The sequence below is a fragment of the Gobio gobio genome, assembly GCF_949357685.1.
Source record: "Gobio gobio genome assembly, chromosome: 20".
In the NCBI taxonomy this organism is placed as follows: Eukaryota; Metazoa; Chordata; class Actinopteri; order Cypriniformes; family Gobionidae; genus Gobio; species Gobio gobio.
Genome location: NC_137113.1, coordinates 33707734 through 33727204, shown reverse-complemented (window position 1 = coordinate 33727204; position 19471 = coordinate 33707734). Strand labels below are relative to the sequence as shown.

Genomic DNA, 19471 nt, shown 5'->3' with positions numbered 1-19471 from the left:
ATGTTGAAATTGACTATTCTAAGGATGATGTTATTGCTCTGGATGACGAGAGTAACACTTCAGGGCGGCACAGGTAAGGATGCTGATAAGAAAACAATGCTCTTATTGAGTACTTAAAATCTGTGTGGATTTGATTGTTGTTTTGCTTGAGTGTCTGCTACAGAATTACAGAGATGGCTTTTGAGGAACAAACTAGTTTTCTGGCTTTATATTCTTGGTGTAGGAATAATTAGTATAAAGACTTCTGGGATGTTACCAGAAGAACATTTCCCATTATCCAGAAATGAAAGGCATTTCTCTAATTGAATGTTGTAGCTTAAGGCATGCATGGACACAGTATGGATGATTTGTGACGGTAGCAGTAAGTAAATTTTTCTTTTACTGGATTGCCATTGTGTAAGTAGGCAGGTAACCAGCATCATACGCAGTTACAGTGTTTCTCATGCATTTCATAAAGATTTGAACAAGTGACAATTATTTATGAATGAGTACACCCACAAAAAAGGCAGCTGTGGTTGCCAGAACTTTACTGTAAAAAATACAGTTGCAACATTTTAAATTTGACAGATTGACCATATATTTACTGAACTAAATTTACGTAATTAACTTAAGCATATTTAATTAACTGAAATAATGTTAATATACCAAATTAATAAAAAACTTTTTTTTTTTACTTTAACTTTTATAATATACTAGCAACCACCTTAAAAACACAGATGGTATAGAGAAATAGTCAACACTAAAATATAGAAGGTGCATAAAATGTCAATGTGCACAAAAAAAAAAAAAAAAGTGAGGTGTCAGAATTGTGGGAATATCAATTTACTGTTATTCACAAAGATTACTTTTTCACTTCCAAAAACTGTATCAGATTTGAAAAAGTAGTTTAGATCTCAAATAATCCATTAAATAGGAAAATGTTAGCCACGTAAACCTTTGAATCTGACTAGTTTCTTGATCAGATTCTGAAGTAGCCATAGAAAAACGTTTCACACTTGTATTTTGAAACGGGATTAGCACTGCTTTTTTATTAAAGGGATAGTTCACCCAACTGTTGTGCTGAACACAAAAGACAATATTTTGAGGAATGGGGCCTATCAACTGTTTGGTTACTTACAGTCTTCAAAATATATTTTGTGTTCAGCAGAAGAACGAAACAACTTGAGGGCAACTAATGACAATTTTCATTTTTTGTTGAAATATCTCTTTAAACCCTGAACCGCTTTTGAGATGTTAACCCCACATTGCAGAGCCAAACTTGTGCAGCGTGAAACAATGCAATCATGTGCCTCTCATTCATGTGCTTTGGACAGTAACAGAAACACTGTGTTGTATAAAATTCTTTCAGTGATTGAGGGGGAAAATTTAAAATGGTGATGAGGAAAAACATCATTTGTAGTGAAGAGACTTCAATTTGAACTTTATTTATATAGTCCAGTAAGTCTTTTCAGAAAAAAACTTGATACAGTCTGCAATATACAGTAAGAGGTTTTCAATTTTTTTCAAATACATTTTTATTGATTCTCAGCCCTTTAAGAAACACATGGTTAAAGGCTTAGTTCACCCAAAAATGAAAATTCTGTCATTAATTACTCACCCTCATGTTGTTCTAAACCCGTAAGACCTTCGTTCATCTTTGGAACACAAATGAAGATATTTTTGATGACGGCATGTAATTAACCCTCTGGTGCTCTTCGTTTAGGGGTTGCATTGGTTGTCTTCCCGGTCATAAGTGACCGGACACCTAAAAATTAAACTTCCTCCACCCCAGTAAAACCAATGCAATTTATTTTTCTTCAATAATATTTTTTCTTTTTAACTTTGTATTTTGAGATTATTTGATGGTATTTTTTTCATATTTATGCAATAATTATTGTCTTTTTTTGCCATTGAAAATTATACAATTTTTTTTTTGTAATTTATTATTTATTTTTTTTAATCGTTGCAGTATTTCAGGTTAAAATAGAGACTAGGCCTTCAAAATATTTTTTTTTGAAGGCAGAATAGCGCCCTCTTTTGGAATTATTTAAGAAATCATGCAACCATGTGTGTAACCACTAGAGGTCTCTATGGAGAATTCCCTAGTTCTAGAATTTGTGTTTTTGCAGATTTCCCATTCATTTCCTATGCTATGGTGTCATTTTTGACCAAAGAGCACAAATGGGAGTATTTTTTTACGACCCCTTAGCATGCTCAAATCATGCCCATCATTTTTTTGTGTGTTTTCATACCTAATGCTAGAGAAGTCACCAAGTTTCATATCATTCCAATGAAGCAGTGATTTTTTTAAAATTCCAAATGTGGTGCATAGGTTTAGTTTTTCATAGGGGTGTGTGTGTGTGTGTGTGTGTGTGTGTGTGTGTGTGTGTGTGTGTGTATAAGTGTACGTGTGTGTGTGAGTGGATGTGTCAATATCACACTCTTGATGTTTTAGAGTGTCACCCCTTTACTGCTGTGTACTTTTTTCAGCATTGTGGCCGATTTTTAAATTCTACACACACAAATTCTGTGAATTTGTGTTTTTGCAGATTTCCCATTAATTTCCTATGGGGGTCATTTTTGACCGAAGAGCACAAGTGGGAGTATTTTTTTTACGACCACTTAGCATGCTCGAATCATGCCCTCAATTTTTTTTGTGTGTTAACATACCTAATGCTAGAAAAGTCACCAAGTTTCATATCATTCCGATGAAGCAGGGATTTTTAACATTTCAAAACAGAAAATTTTCCGGTCAGAAATGACCGAAGAGCACCAGAGGGTTAACAATTTTAAGGTCCATAAAAAACATTGTACAGTGGGTCAACCTTAATTTTATGAAGCGACAAGAAAAACAACAAAAAAACTAACAAAAATAACAGCTTTATTCAACAATTGTTTCTTGTCTGTGTCAGTCTTCTATACAGTTTACGTTGGCCAGCTCCTGCGTCAGTATCACACGTATGCGTCATGGTGCTCATGTGAACAACTTCGGCCAATGGTAAGCCAGCATTCTGACGTAACTCGGAAGCGCTGCACTGTATTTACTACGGCAACAGCATAGGAGACTGACACAGACGTGAAGAAATTGTTGAATAAAGTCATTGGTTTTTTGTTTTAGTTTTTTTGTGCACAAAAAATCTTGTCGTCGCTTTATAACATTAAGGTTGAACCACTGGAGTCACATGTACTATTTTATCGATATCTTTCCTACCTTTCTGGGCCTTGAAAGTGTTAATTAAATTGCTGTCTATGGAGGGGTCAGAGAGCTCTCGGATTTCATCAAAAATATCTTAATTTGTGTTCCGAAGATGAACGAAGGTTTTACGGGTTTGGGGCGACATAAGGGGGGAGTAATTAATGACAGAATTTTCATTTTTGGGTGAACTAATCCTTTAAATTAGCTTTTGATGATGTTGTTTTTTATGCAAATCATTTATTTATTCATTCATTTTATTTTTGTTTAACTCAGCTATACTGTATTTGTTTGGTGACATTATTTTTAGTTTTTTAATAGATTTGTGATTCTTTAAGTTCAGTTGAATATTGTACAGTACATTGTCATGTACAGTAGGTTATTCTCTGACAGTACATTTCTTTTTATTATTTTTTAAGGGTACCAACCTCAAAATCCAAATGGCGGTGCACAAATGTCACCAGAAGGTAATATCAATCTTTCTAAGTTGATGTAAAGAACAGTTTCAATGCTATTTCCATTTGTTATTCAGAACTAATCCAAATCCATGAAATTATCATGCGATTTTTTTTTAACAGGATTGTCTGGTAATGCAAATATTCAATTTAAAAAAATGCAATAACCCAATAAATCTTATTTTCAGGTTATGGTTTGGGTCCAAATAGCAACTCTGCAAACATAAAAGGAAATGGTGAGCAGTTTTGTTTATTGTTTTATAAAATGAAGTATATTTACATTTTATTTACATATATCAAGGAAACAAGGACTTTGCTGTCTTTCTGGTATATTCTGACCTTTTATTTCATAGATTATTTGGGATTCTCTGTATTGGATGGGAGGGATGGATGGATGGACGGATGGATTTTTATTTAAATGTTTTCTTTTTATTATCAGGTTATCCTTTAAACAAAGGTACAGGTAAGCCCAAACCATGTGATACACTAAAAGCAACCAAACCATGAAATGCAGTATATGATGTGTAATATACAATTATAATTCAGTGAATCAGTTCCAAAATCCTCATACACCTGTCTGTTGTCTTTCAGGTGCTTACGGAAGTGCACAAAATAAGCCTGGCTATGGAGGTCGTGCCCCATATGGTATGAACTGGTAGTTTTAGCATGTTCGTGTATAAAGGCAGTGTAGTGGGTAACGAATTACAAGTAACGTGAGTTTTGTAATCAGCATTACTTTTAAATTTACAACAAAATATCTGTTAATTTTTCAAATAAGAAATGTATGTTACTTTTTCCCATTTATTGACTGACACCTCTCCTGTCCCCATATGATAGCACAGCTGAAAGGTTTGTTTGAGCTGCGTCCTCTACTGTACAGACAGCTACTTTGACGCTTCAAAAAGAGATCGTAAAACGAATCCAAATGAATTGAGCGGTTAAATTCAAATTTTCTGAATAGACTCGATTGCTTTAAAGGCACAATATGCAAGATTTTTTTTATTAAAATGGAACTGTGTCCGTGTATCGTTGTATCGCCTATCAATGAGGGTTAGGGGCTAAGGATTGCATTGTGTCACTCCAGGTGAAAAAGACATACACTCTAAAAAAAAAAAGGTTCTATATTGCACCAAAAATGGTTCTTGGCTCGTAATCATAGGGGAACCTTTTTTAGTGCTATATAGCACCAATTTTGGTGCTTCAGTGGTTCTTCAGCGGTTCTTCAGCGGTTCTTTGACTAAGGTGCTATATAGCACCTCTGAAGAACCGCTGAAGAACCACTGAAGCACCAAAATTGGTGCTATATAGCACTAAAAAAGGTTCCCCTATGATTACGAGCCTTTTTTTTTAGAGTGTACTATTAAATGGATTAGGATATAGTATATTTGTATTGTACTAAAAACATACTCAAGTGCATTTAATAGTACATATTTTTCACCTGGGAATAAATGCCCAGACATAGATAGATGTACAGGAGTGTGTGTGCGTGTGTGTGTGCGTGTGTGTGTGCGTGTGTGTGTGTGTGTGTGCGTGTGTGTGTGCGTGTGTGTGTGCGTGTGTGTGTGCGTGTGTGTGTGCGTGTGTGTGTGCGTGCGTGTGTGCGTGCGTGTGTGTGTGCGTGTGTGTGTGCGTGTGTGTGTGCGTGTGTGTGTGCGTGTGTGTGTGCGTGCGTGTGTGCGTGCGTGTGTGTGTGCGTGTGTGTGTGCGTGTGTGTGTGCGTGTGTGTGTGCGTGTGTGTGTGCGTGTGTGTGTGCGTGTGTGTGTGTGTGTGCGTGCGTGTGTGTGCGTGCGTGTGTGTGCGTGCGTGTGTGTGCGTGCGTGTGTGTGTGTGTGTCTGTGTGTACAATGACCGTGTCTGTGTATTGCCTATCAATGACATCATACCTACGTTACCCTCTATTTCTGTTTTATTTTGGAATGGAAACACCAAAGACGCTTTAATATATTATGTTTTATTAGACAGGTGAGCAACTGTTTGAATACATTCAGCGACAGAAAACGAATCATTGTTATATAGCTCAACACAGTCTTATCGTTTAAATCTTGTTTTCTTGATTTACCGGGAGTACCATGTTTTACCATGCCTAATATCGATCTTACTGCTTACTGAACGTTCTGCTCCAACGGCTTTCAGCCCCACCCTGCTTCATACTACAGGAACGTTAATAAATCTTTAATACATGCCCGAGTCCCGCTGGACTCTCTTCCACCAGCTGTAAATGTGAAGACAACAACTCCCATGATTCCGTGAAATCAAGGCGTCATCAAGCTATGACTTTGTATAAGTGACCTCTAGTGGCAAAAGATTACATATTGTGCCTTTTAAATGATGAAGAGATTGAATTTAGGCTTTTATTCACATAAAAATATCGATCAGCGAACTTAAACAGAAGATCAACGGAAACCGCTTGATGTGCAAGAACAAACCTCTGGCGGACGTTTAAAACGTGCTGCGTAACACACAAGAATGAACCCCTTTGGTTTGAACTTCATTGTTTGAGCTTCCGTTTACCACAACTGATGTGTGCATTGATGAATGTTTATATGTGAATAAAAGACTAAATTCATCATATAAAGTGATTGTGTTTCTTCAAAACAATTTGGGCCAAAACACTCAATTCATATGGAAGTTTCACAATCTCTTTATTAACTTTTTAAGATGTCAAAGTGGTAGTTGTGTAGCTGTCTACAGTTTAATTTGTGTTCTGAAGATGAGGGCACCATTTCATTTTTGGGTGAACTAACCCTTTAAGGGTAAGGGTCCGGGATAGGCACTTAGTTGTAATGGATAGGGTTAGGGGGTAAGGATTACATTGTGTCAATAAATGTCCTGACATAGATAGAAGTTCTGGAGTGTGTGTTTGTGTGTGTGTGTGTGTGTGTGTGTGTGTGTGTGTGTGTGTGTGTGTGTGTGTGTCTGTCCTTTGTGTGTCCTAACTTATAGTATTATGACAGCTGAATGATGAGGACATTTACTGGTCCTCATTTTGAGAATAAGGCTTATAAATTGGCCAAAACATGTTTACATCAATTTAGTTTTTCCCCATTTCCACGGGTTGTGTTAGGCAGTAGAAGATATGATTACCTTGAAATAAAATCAATAAAAGTCTATGTAATGTTGCACTATTATGTTCTCTCTTATAAACTCTCTTATTGTACTAAATTCATGTAATTTATTGTTACAGGTTATGGAAATGGGAATGGGAACGGGAACAGAGATCCATTTTATGGGGGTGAGTTTAATCTCAAGAGTCAATGTGTTATTGTGAATAAAGGTTCCCATTTAGAATGTGCACAAACACCATTGTGTTTTGTTTCAGCATATAAACTGCCATTGTGTGTTTACTTTCATTAAAAGTCTGTTTAATGTTGTCTGAAGGCTACAGCAATTTAATGGGCACTCATCCCCAAAAAGGAGTTGGTCTAGGTAAGTCCGTTATCTTAATATTCTCTAAAGATTAGGTCATTCAGCAAGGTCTGATATGTTTTTCTTACTTCTGTGGAACACAAATAATTTGGGAGAGTGTGGTCAGATTTGGGGTAAGCAAATAAGCTACATCACCAATAACTTGTCAAATGAAGTAGCTACATTTGTACATACCAACCAAATATTTCTACAGTAAAATGTAACATTTTGGTCACATGGATGGTTGTAAGATAGTATACGGTAATATTATTTAACTACTACTTTTGCAGGATTTTTTAATCTTCGTTAATGCTAACTAAAGTATTGTTCCTTCTTAGTTCATGTTAATATCAACATGATTAAAATCAGAAGTTGTTTTTGTTTACATTAGTTAATGCACTGTGAACTAACATGAACAATGAACGACTGCATTTTTATAAAATAACAGATTATAAATACTGTAACAAATGTATTGCTCATTATTAGTTCATGTTAGTTAATACATTAAATAATGTTAACAAATGAGACCTTACTGTAAAGTGTTACCATTTTTACATTACCTTTTATTAGGCAGTATCAGAAGAGCAATTTTTCTCTTTCAATCACCATCAGTCAGTTTAAAATGAAATATAAAGATTTAGCACTGCTTGTTTTCAATACCAAATCTGACAAATTGGCAGTAAACGATCATTTGATATTGCTAACACTATAATATTGCATTTATGTTTGCAATATGTTTTGATAACTCTGTTTACTAGGTTATGGCACTGGATCTGCTGCTGCTAAGGGCCACGGCTCAAATGGAGGTAAATCATTTTTTTATGTAGTATTTTTAAAAGACATATTATATTATACTTCTATTGAAAAGGTTATCGAAGTTTGTAAAGAAAAACACTGGTTAGTCCAGTTTTGAGATTTTTATGCAGTCGATACCAGCACTCTGTCAGCCTCTGCTCCTTTCTTACAAAAGACATTATTTTTTCGAAATTAAACAATATTAACAATTAAAACAATATTATTAATAAATAATAATAATAGTGATAATAATAATGCATACATAGAGATGATCATAATTAGTGATGTGGTACATTAAGGTCTGGTTTAGAACTGAGCCCTGGTTTGTGTATAATTCATTTTTCACCTCACTTTCTGCAGGATACACCAATGGTGGGGCGGCCAAGACACAAAGCAAACAAGGTACATATCATTATATTTAGTCAACTTCTTTTTCTGTAATCAGCTTTATAATTTGTCTGTATTGTAAAGTGCGGTAACAGTAGAACTTCTAAACTGATTTGGTATTATTTTGCTCAGGATATGGAGGATATCCTAATGGAGGTGCAGCTAACCAACCTAATACAGGTAAAATGTTTAAATTATATTTTACAGAGTTATTATTACAGTGCGTAAAGTACTAAATTATAAGAACCCAGGATATTATAAAAGTATTTTTCTCGAATTATTTTTCTCTTCAATATACAGGGTATCCCAATGGTGGAACAAAGGGACCTAAACCAGGTAAACTTGTGTGGATGTGTGGTGAGCATTTTTAGATTATGGTAACTTATGGTTCTTTAGGCTATAAAAAGGTAAGAGAGAAATGGTTCTTTAAAGAACCTTTCACAAAACGGTTCTTCAGGGCACCAAAAATGGTTCTCTCTATTTTAATGTTAATTTCAGCATTCACTAATACAATTATAAGATTAAAAGTTGAATCTGTTAACATTAGTTAATGCACTCTGAACATTTTTTAATAACTGACATTTTAGAAAGGTTAATAAATGCTGTAAAAAATGTATTTCTTTGTCAATGTTAGTTAATTAATTTACTTTACCAAACAAGATTGTAAAGTGTTACCTAGATTAATAAGCTATTATCTGTGGTGAGGTTGAGTAAAGCACTAAAGGTCTGTATTGTAAACTGAGGTAACTGGAGAACCTTTAAACTGATTTGAGATTCATTTGCTCAGGATATGGAGGATATCCTAATGGAGGTGCAGCTAACCAACCTAATACAGGTAATACACTGGATGTCACCAGCTCTAGTGCAATTATTGGAAAATGAGGAATTTTTCAAAAGAAAGGATATTACAGTGGTTTAAAGTATTTTTCTATAATTAGGCTCTTCTCTTCAAAATATGGGGTATCCCAATGGTGGAACCAAGGGACCTAAACCAGGTATGTGTGTAATGCATATGTTGTGTTTTTTTCCCCTTGTCTGATTTTTCCATATCATTTGAAATCTTGTGTTGGATCTGCTTCAAAGGATATGGCGCTAAAGCTGGACCCTCAAATGGACAAGGAGCCAAGCCTAATGGTAAATAGCATAACATTATTACTATTGTAAAACATAGTTTTTGACTCTATATTCCAGTTGGATAAGCCACATTCAAGGCCACAGTAAAATATGATATCCACTCACCTTTGACTGCACATTAATTTAATTTCTTTATAATACACCAATTGTAGTTTAGCCCCATTTAGATTAACCTGTATTATTGGTGGAGCAGTTGTTTATTATGGGATAATGCACTAGAGATCTTTATGGTAAAGTGAGGTAACTGGAGAACCTCTAAACTGATTCATGATTGGTTTTCTTCAGGATACGGAGGATATCCTAATGGAGGTGCAGCTAACCAACCTAATACAGGTAATACACTGGATGTCATCAGCACTAGTGCAATTATTACAGTGTGGAAAATGCTGAATTTTGAAAGATATTACACTGGTTTAAAGTATTTTTCTATAATTAGGCTCATCTCTTCAAAATATGGGGTATCCCAATGGTCGAACCAAGGGACCTAAACCAGGTAAACTAATTATGTGTGTGTAATGCGCATGTTGTGTATTTTTTCCCTTTGTCTGATCTATATCATTTGAATCTTATGTGTGTGTTGTTGGATCTGCTTCAAAGGATATGGTGCTAAAGCTGGACCCTCAAGTGGACAAGGAGCCAAGCCTAATGGTAAATAGCATGAATTTATTACTATTATAAAAACAACCTTGTTTAGATTAATAATCTATATTATTTGGGGTGTAGTTGTTTATTATGAGTAAAGCACTAAAGGTCTGTATTGTAAACTGGGGTAATTGGAGAACCTCTAAACTGATTTGAGATTGTTTTTCTTCAGGATATGGAGGATATCCTAATGGAGGTGCAGCTAACCAACCTAATACAGGTAATACACTGGATGTCATCAGCTCTAGTGCAGTTATTACAGAGTGGAAAATACTGAATTTTTAAATGAACTGAGGATATTACACTGGTTTAAAGTATTTTTCTCTAATTAGGCTCCTCTCTCCAAAATATGGGGTATCCCAATGGTGGAAACAAGGGACCTAAACCAGGTAAAAAAATGTTTGTGTGTAATGCATATGTTGTGTTTTTTTCCCCTTTGTCTGATTTTTCTATATAATCTGAAATCGTATGCGTGTTGGATCTGCTTCAAAGGATATGGTGCTAAAGCTGGACCCTCAAATGGACAAGGAGCCAAGCCTAATGGTAAATAGTATAACATTATTACTATTATAATACATATAGTCTTTAGCTGTAAATTCCAGTTGGACAAGTCGCATTCAAGGCCAGAGTAAAATATGATATCCACTCACCTTTGACTGCACATTAATATAATTTATTTATAATACACCAATTGTAGTTTATCCCAATTTAGATTAATAATCTGTATTATTGGTGGAGAAGTTGTTTATTGGGGGATAAAGCACTAAAGGTCTGTATTGTAAAGTGAAGTGACTGGAGAACCACTAAACTGATTTAAGATTGGTTTTCTTTTGGATATGGAGGATATCCTAATGGAGGTGCAGCTAACCAACCTAATACATGTAATACACTGGATGTCACCAGCTTTAGTGCAATTGTTACAGTGTGGAAAATACAGATATTTGAAAAGAACTGAGAATATTACACTGATTTAAATTACTTTTCTCTAATTAGGCTCTTTTCTTCAAAATATGGGGTATCCCAATGGTGGAACCAAGGGACCAGGTAAACTATTTTTGTGTGTGTAATGCATATGTTGTGTTTTTCCCCTTTGTCTGATTTTTCCATATCATTTGAAATCTAATGTGTGTTGGATCTGCTTCAAAGGATATGGCGCTAAAGCTGGACCCTCAAATGGACAAGGAGCCAAGCCTAATGGTAAATAGCATGACTTTATTACTATTATAAAACAACCTCGTTTAGATTAATAATCTATATTATCTGTGGTGTAGTTGTTTATTATGAGTAAATTACTAAAGGTCTGTATTGTAAACTGGGGTAATTGGAGAACCTCTAAACTGATTTGAGATTAATTTGCTCAGGATATGGAGGATATCCTAATGGAGGTGCAGCTAACCAACCTAATACAGGTAACAATGGATGTCACCAGCTCTAGTGCAATTATTGCAGAGTGGAAAATACAGAATTTTTTAATGAACTGAGGATATTAGTGGTTTAAAGTACTTTTTTCTAATTAGGCTCTTCTCTTCAAAATATGGGGTATCCCAATGGTGGAAACAAGGGACCTAAACCAGGTAAAAAAAATAAAAAAAAACGTGTGTAATGCAAATGTTGTTGTTGTTTATTTTTTTGTTTTTTTTCTCCTTTGTCTGATTCTTCCATATAATTTGAAATCGTATGTGTGTTGGATCTGCTTCAAAGGATATGGTGCTAAAGCTGGACCCTCAAATGGACAAGGAGCCAAGCCTAATGGTAAATGGCATGACTTTTACTATTATAAAACAACCCTGTTTAGATTAATGATCTATATTATTGGTGGTGGTGTAGTTGTTTATTATGAGTAAAGCACTAAAGGTCTGTATTGTAAACTGAGGTAACTGGAGAACCTCTAAACTGATTTGAGATTAATTTGCTCAGGATATGGAGGATATCCTAATGGAGGTGCAGCTAACCAACCTAATACAGGTAATACACTGGATGTCACCAGCTCTACAGTGTAATTATCATGGTGTGGATAATACCAAAATCTGAAAAGAATGAGGATATTACACTGGTTTAAGGTACTTTTCTCTAATTAGGTTATTCGCTTCAAAATATGAGTTACCCCAATGGTGGAACCAAGGGACCTAAACCAGGTAAACGCTTAATTTGTGTTTTATGCAAATAGTGTGCATTTATTTTTCTTTTGTCAGATTTTTCAGTATTATTTGAAATCTTATGTATGTTGGATCTGCTTTAAAGGTTATGGTGTTAAAGCTGGAATCGCAAATGGACAAGGAGCCAAGCCTAATGGTAAATAGCATGTGATTTATTACTGTTATAAAACATGGTTTTTGGCTCTAAAATCTGGTTGGACAAGCCACTGTAAAATATGTGATATTTGCACACCTTTGATTGCACATTGAATTCTTTATTAATAAACCAAGTGTAGTGTATCCATAATAATAATAATGAATAATGTATATGATAGGTGGAGGAGTTGTTTACAACCCCAAATCAGAAAAAGTTGGGACAGTATGGAAAATGCAAATAAAAAAAAAAGAAGTGATTTCTAAATTTACTTTGACTTGTATTTCATTGCAGACAATATGAACACAAAATATTTCATGTTTTGTCTGGTCAACTTCATGTCATTTGTAAATATGCATCCTTTCCTGTCATTCAGACCTGCAACACATTTTAAAAAAAGTTGGGACAGTAAAGCATTTACCACTTTGTAATGTTGCCATTCCTTTTCACAACACTTAAAAGATGTTTAGGGACTAAAGACACCAAGTGATGAAGTGTTTCAGGTGTAATTTTGTCCCATTCTTCCTGCAAACAAGTCTTAAGGTGGGCAACAGTACGGGGTCTTCGTTGTCGCATTTTGTGCTTCAAAATGCGCCACACATTCTCTATTGGAGACAGGTCGGGACTGCAGGCAGGCCAGTCTCTTCCTCCGCAGCCAGGACTTTGTAATGTGTGCAGAATGTGGTTTTGCATTGTCTTGTTGAAATATGCATGGACGTCCCTGGAAAAGATGTCTTCTTGAAGGCAGCATATTATGCTCCAAAATCTCTATGTACTTTTCAGCATTAATGGTGCCTTCACAGAAGTGCAAGTTACCTTTGCCAAGGGCACTGACACAACCCCATACCATGACAGACCCTGGCTTTTGGACTTTGTTGCTGGTAACAGTCTGGATGATCCTTTTCTTCTTTGGTCCGGAGCACACGGCGTCCATTCCTCCCAAAAAATACCTCAAATACTGATTCATCTGACCACAGTACACGTTTCCACTGTGTGATGGTCCATCCCAGATGCCTCCGAGCCCAGAGAAGTCGACGGCGCTTCTGGACACTGTTAACATAGGGCTTCCTTTTGGAAAAGTACAGTTTTAACTAGCATTTGTGGATGTAACTACATATTGTGGTACTTGACAAAGGTTTGCCAAAGTAGTCCTGAGCCCATGTGGTGATATCGCTTATAGATGAATGACGATTCTTGATGCAGTGCCGCCTGAGGGATCGGAGATCACGGTTGTTCAGCTTAGGCTTGCGCCCTTGTCCTTTATGCACTGAAATTCCTCCAGATTCCTTGAATCTTTTAATTATGTTATGCACTGTTGAATGTGAAATATCCAAATATCTTCCTATATTTCTTTGAAGAACATTGTTTTTAAACATTTCAATAATTTTCTCACGTATTTGTTGGCAAACTGGTGATCCTCGCCCCATCTTTGCTCCTAAAGGATTAGACCTTTCTTGGATGCTGCTTTTGTACCAAATCATAATTACAATCACCTGTTGACATCACCTGTTTCAAATCACATCATTATTTAACCATTTTACCTCATTACTAGCCCTAAATTGCTCCTGTCCCAACTTTTTTTGAAATGTGTTGCAGGTCTAAATGACAGGAAAGGATGCATATTTACAAATGACATGAAGTTGACCAGACAAAACATGAAATATTTTGTGTTCATATTGTCTGCAATGAAATACAAGTCAAAGTAAATTTAGAAATCACTTCTTTTTTTTTTTTTTTGCGTTTTCCATACTGTCCCAACTTTTTCTGATTTGGGGTTGTATTATGAGTAAAGCACTAAAGGTCTGAATTGTATAGTGAAGTGACTGGAGAACCTCTAAACTGATTTAAGATTGGTTTTCCTCAGGATATGGAGGATATCCTAATGGAGGTGCAGCTAACCAACCTAATACAGGTAATACACTGGATGTCACCAGCTCTAGTGCAATTATTGCAGAGTGGAAAATACAGAATTCTGAAAAGAACTGAGGATAAGAAATTACCTTTCTTTAATTAGGCTCTTCTCTTCAAATGGGGTATCCCAATGGTGGAACAAAGGGACCTAAACCAGGTAAACCGTGTGTGTATGTGTGTGTGTGTGTGTGTGTGTGTTTCCCCTAATGGTAAATAGCATGTGATTATTACTATTATAAAACATATAGTCTTTGGCTCTAAATTCCAGTTGGAAAAGCCACATTCAAGGCCACAGTAATATATCCACACATTAGTTGAATTCTTTATTAATAAACCAATTGTAATGTAGCCACATTTAGATTATTATTGTATATTATTGGTGGAAGAGTTGTTTATTATGAGTAAAGCACTTAAGGTCTGTATTGTAAACTGAGGTAACTGGAGAACCTCTAAACTGATTTGAGATTAATTTGCTCAGGATATGGAGGATATCCTAATGGAGGTGCAGCTAACCAACCTAATACAGGTAATACACTGGATGTCACCAGCTCTAGTGCAGTTATTGCAGAGTGGAAAACTGTGAAATTTGAAAAGAACTGAGGATATTACAGTGGTTTAAAGTATTTTTCTCTAATTAGGCTCTTCTCTTCAAAATATGGGGTATCCCAATGGTGGAACCAAGGGGCCTAAACCAGGTAAACTATTTTGTGTTTTTTTTTTTTTTTTTTTTTTTACTAATTGTGAATAGCATGTGATTATTACTATTATAAAACATATATTCTTTGGCTCTAAATTCCAGTTGGATAAGCTACATTCAAAGCCACTGTAAAATGATATACAAACGCCTTTGATTGCACATTTATTTAATTCTTTATCAATAAACCAACTGTAGTGTAGCCCCATTCAGATTAACGATGTATATTATTAGTGGAAAAGTTGCTTATTATGAGTAAAGCACTAAAGGTCTGTATTGTAAACTGAGGTAACTGGAGAACCTCTAAACTGATTTGGGATTAATTTGCTCAGGATATGGAGGATATCCTAATGGAGGTGCAGCTAACCAACCTAATACAGGTAATACACTGGATGTCACCAGCTCTGGTGCAATTATTTCAGTTTGGATAAAACTAAATTCTGAAAGTAACTGAGGATATTACACTGGCTTAAAGTACTTTTCTCTAATTAGGCTCTTCTCTTCCAAATATGGGGTATCCTAATGGTGGAACCAAGGGACCTAAACCAGGTAGACTATTGTGTGTGTGTAATGCATATTTTGTTTTTTGTTTTTTTCTTTGTCTGATTTTTCTATATCATTTGAAATCTAATGCGTGTTGGATCTGCTTCAAAGGATATGGTGCTAAAGCTGGACCCTCAAATGGACAAGGAGCCAAGCCTAATGGTAAATGGTATAACATTATTGCTATAATAAAACATATAGGCCTGGTTTCACTGACATGGCTTACATTAAGCCAGGAATTAGGCCTTAGTTCAATTAGGACATTTAAGTAGCTTTTATAAACATGCCTTTGAGAAGAAGAAAAAAACATTATTGGTGTGCATTTTGAGACAAAACAATGGTGCTGACAAATTTTAAGATATGCGTTTTAGTCTAGGAATAGCTTGAGCCTTTTCTATAAAACCGGGGGATAGTCTTTGGCTCTAAATTCCGGTTGGATACGCCACATTCAAGGCCACAGTAAAATATCCACACATTAATTGAATTCTTCATTAATCTAAATGGGGCTATTTTCTCTAATTAGGCTCTTCTCTTCAAAATATGGGGTATCCCAATGGTGGAACCAAGGGACCTAAACCAGGTAAACTATTTTGTGTGTGTGTGTGTGTGTGTGTGTGTGTGTGTGTGTGTGTGTGTGTGTGTGTGTGTGTGTGTGTGTGTGTGTGTGTGTGTGTGTGTGTGTGTGTGTGTGTGTGTGTGTGTGTGTGTGTGTGTGTTTTTCCCTAACGGTAAATAGCATGTGATTATTACTATTATAAAACATATAAGGTGCATCCCAGTTCGCATACTTATGCTCTATTCTATAACGTTTTTAAGTATAAATAGTGTAAGTAGTGTGTTCACACTGAAAATTCCAAAAAGAAAAAGTGCACTTTAAATACCCGGATGATGCACTAAATTAACGGAAAAAAACGAAGTGTGGAATGTTGGACACTTCATGCACTCAACTGTCGCAGGTTTAATTACGTAGTGGAGGGGGAGGCACTACCAGAATCCGATGTTGAATGACAAAATAACCATGTAAAGTTCATACACTACACAGTTGAGTACATAGTGCATAAGTACATAGTGTATAAGTGCATAGTGTATAGTGTGTCATTTGGGACACAGCTATAGTATTTGGCTCTAAATTCCAGTTGGAAAAGACTCTGTAAAATTAATTACGAATGCCTTTGATTGCACATTAATTTAATTATTTATCAATGAACCAACTGTAATGTAGCCCCATTTAGATTAATGATGTATATTATTGGTGGAAGAGTTGTTTATTATGAGTAAATTACTAAAGGTCTGTATTGTAAACTGAGGTAACTGGAGAACGTCTAAACTGATTTGAGATTAATTTGTTCAGGATATGGAGGATATCCTAATGGAGGTGCAGCTAACCAACCTAATACAGGTAATACACTGGATGTCACCACCTCTAGTGCAATTATTACAGAGTGGAAAATTGTGAAATTTGAAAAGAACTGAGGATATTACACTGGTTTAAAGTTATTTTCTCTAATTAGGCTCTTCTCTTCAAAATATGGGGTATCCCAATGGTGGAACCAAGGGACCTAAACCAGGTATGTGTGGAATACATATTTTGAGTATTTTTTTCCTTTGTCTGATTGTTCTATATCATTTGAAATCGTATGTGTGTTGGATCTGCTTCAAAGGATATGGTGCTAAAGCTGGACCCTCAAATGGACAAGGAGCCAAGCCTAATGGTAAATAAAATATGATTATTACTATTATAAAACATATAGTCTTTGGCTCTAAATTCCAATTGGATAAGCCACATTCAAGGCCACAGTAAAATATCCACACATTAATTGAATACTTTATTAATTAACCAATTGTAGTGTAGCCACATTTAGATTAATATTGTATATTATTGGTGGAAGAGTTGTTTATTATGAGTGAAGTACTAAAGGTCTGTATTGTAAAGTGAGGTAACTGGAGAACATCTAAACTGATTTGAGATTGATTTGCTCAGGATATGGAGGATATCCTAATGGAGGTGCAGCTAACCAACCTAATACAGGTAATACACTGGATGTCATCAGCTCTAGTGCAGTTATTACAGAATGGAAAATTGTGAAATTTGAAAAGAACTGAGGATATTACACTGGTTTAAAGTATTTTTCTCTAATTAGGCTCTTTTCTTCAAAATATGGGATATCCCAATGGTGGAACCAAGGGACCTAAACCAGGTACTTATTTTTCTTTTTTTTTAACTTTTGTGTAATGTGTGTATTTATTTTTCTTTGTCTGATTTTTCCATATCATTTGAACTCTAATGTGTGTTGAATCTGCTTCAAAGGATATGGCGCTAAAGCTGGACCCTCAAATGGACAAGGAGCCAAGCCTAATGGTAAATAGCATGTCATTATTACTATTATAAAACACATTTTTTGTCACTGAATGCAGCTTATCCAACCTGATTTTAAAGCCACTGTAAAATATATGATATCTCCACATTCATTCAATTCTTTATTAATAAACCAATTGTAGTGTAGTCCCGTTAAGATCTATATTCTATATCTAAATCTATATTATTTCTGAAGTTTTTATTAGGGGTAATGCACTATACATGTGTTGTAGCTGTTGTTTTTAATATTATACCCTTTTTTACCATATTCCACACATTTTGGTGAACAGATTTTACAATTTATTCAGGTCCAGTTTTAAACAAACAAACTCTACATCATCAAACATAAAACCTTCAAAGCTATATTAATATATCACATATCTTGTCATCTATAGGTTATGGTGTTCCTGGCTATATGTCAAAAGGACCATATAAAGCAGCTAATTCAGGTAAAATCATTATTATTATTATTATTATTATTATTTACTTCCTCCACATGACATGAATAGAAGATCTGTCATTTAGAAAGGCAAGTTATGTCTCGGCATGTGAGTCTGTCATATTGAGTTTTGTATGTTTTTAGTAAAATTGTTTTGGCTTCTAGGTTATATGCCTGTAACAACTGGAAAAGAGGGTGTTTCCAGTGGTAAGGGACCTAAAGGGGAGATTTTAAGCCCTGAAGAATCAAGTCATCTCCCGGTAACATCTAACACCAAGGGCTTTTTACCACTATCTGGACGTGAGCCAAATACAGGATCACTTCCAGAACAAACTAAAGACCTTCCACCAGTTCTGCAACAAACAAAGGGACAACATTTTCATCCACAGGGCAAAGCCCCCGACTCTATGGCACCTCGGCCTGCTCCAAAGCAATTTATGCAAGGTCCAGGTTCTTATAACCCTAGTAAAGCTTATAAACCACCCGCGCCTGTAATTCCACAAAGCAAAGCTCCAAAACCAGCTGCACCAGTAGTCCCTCAAGCAATTCCTGCTCCAGAGTCAGCTCCCATTCCTCAAGAGTATTATTCTCAAATATCACAGAGAGTTGGAGCAAGAGAGCAGGAACAAGTCCTTTCACAGGAACAAAACATAAGTCCATTGGTACCACAAGCCAGTATTTCTTCACAGGTGCCTCTAGTGCCAGAATCAGCTCGAACTCCAGAGATGCAACAAACCAAGATTCAGTCAAACCAGGCTTTGCATCAAATGAAGAATCCAACGAGAAATCCTGGTAAACCTTTATAGTTTCAAATTAAAATCTTATAATATTTTCTGAAACCATATAACAGCTTGAAGCCACTCCTTTTCCGCAACATCATTCGCAATGAGCAAGTAGACAAAGTAGGCTGAAGTTTTATGTTCTTTTTTAATCAGTCCATAATGTAACCGGTGAGTAGGTTGACATGGTAGCATAAATTCGAACTATCTATTGTACAAATTGTTCGTAAATGCATGCTTATGCATTTACAAGAAATGTAGAGCATACTGATTTACCTGATTTAAAGTAACAAGAGCAAACACATTTGCAAACAGTAAACTAGTTACAAATTGGGATTGGGATTTCTTTTGGAAGCATTTTCCTAACAATTTGCTTTGTAATACATTATGCATGCATTACATCTCTGCTAGTGATATTAAGGCATCCTTACTGGATAAGTGAATTTCAGTTTATTTATAACTTGTTTGT

The 19471-nt window shown here is 35.5% G+C and overlaps 1 protein-coding gene across 1 annotated transcript in view; it reads left to right on the top strand.

Annotated features, from left to right (window-relative positions):
* The window catches only part of cmn (calymmin), a gene marked incomplete at both ends in the record, with an annotated part of 32600 nt that continues 13129 nt past the window's right edge, over positions 1–19471 (top strand). Inside the window, 31 exons of the mRNA XM_079846314.1 lie at positions 1–73; positions 4219–4272; positions 6813–6860; positions 7792–7839; positions 8189–8230; positions 8348–8395; positions 8516–8572; positions 9003–9050; positions 9154–9210; positions 9299–9349; positions 10164–10211; positions 10324–10380; positions 11909–11956; positions 12070–12126; positions 12233–12283; positions 14145–14192; positions 14295–14348; positions 14670–14717; positions 14830–14886; positions 15218–15265; positions 15378–15434; positions 15540–15590; positions 15952–16008; positions 16780–16827; positions 16940–16996; positions 17090–17140; positions 17410–17457; positions 17570–17626; positions 17737–17787; positions 18180–18233; positions 18389–19015. Of these exons, the coding sequence (XP_079702440.1) occupies positions 1–73; positions 4219–4272; positions 6813–6860; positions 7792–7839; positions 8189–8230; positions 8348–8395; positions 8516–8572; positions 9003–9050; positions 9154–9210; positions 9299–9349; positions 10164–10211; positions 10324–10380; positions 11909–11956; positions 12070–12126; positions 12233–12283; positions 14145–14192; positions 14295–14348; positions 14670–14717; positions 14830–14886; positions 15218–15265; positions 15378–15434; positions 15540–15590; positions 15952–16008; positions 16780–16827; positions 16940–16996; positions 17090–17140; positions 17410–17457; positions 17570–17626; positions 17737–17787; positions 18180–18233; positions 18389–19015 (2200 nt within the window). The remainder of the gene's footprint in view (positions 74–4218; positions 4273–6812; positions 6861–7791; positions 7840–8188; positions 8231–8347; positions 8396–8515; positions 8573–9002; positions 9051–9153; positions 9211–9298; positions 9350–10163; positions 10212–10323; positions 10381–11908; positions 11957–12069; positions 12127–12232; positions 12284–14144; positions 14193–14294; positions 14349–14669; positions 14718–14829; positions 14887–15217; positions 15266–15377; positions 15435–15539; positions 15591–15951; positions 16009–16779; positions 16828–16939; positions 16997–17089; positions 17141–17409; positions 17458–17569; positions 17627–17736; positions 17788–18179; positions 18234–18388; positions 19016–19471) is intronic.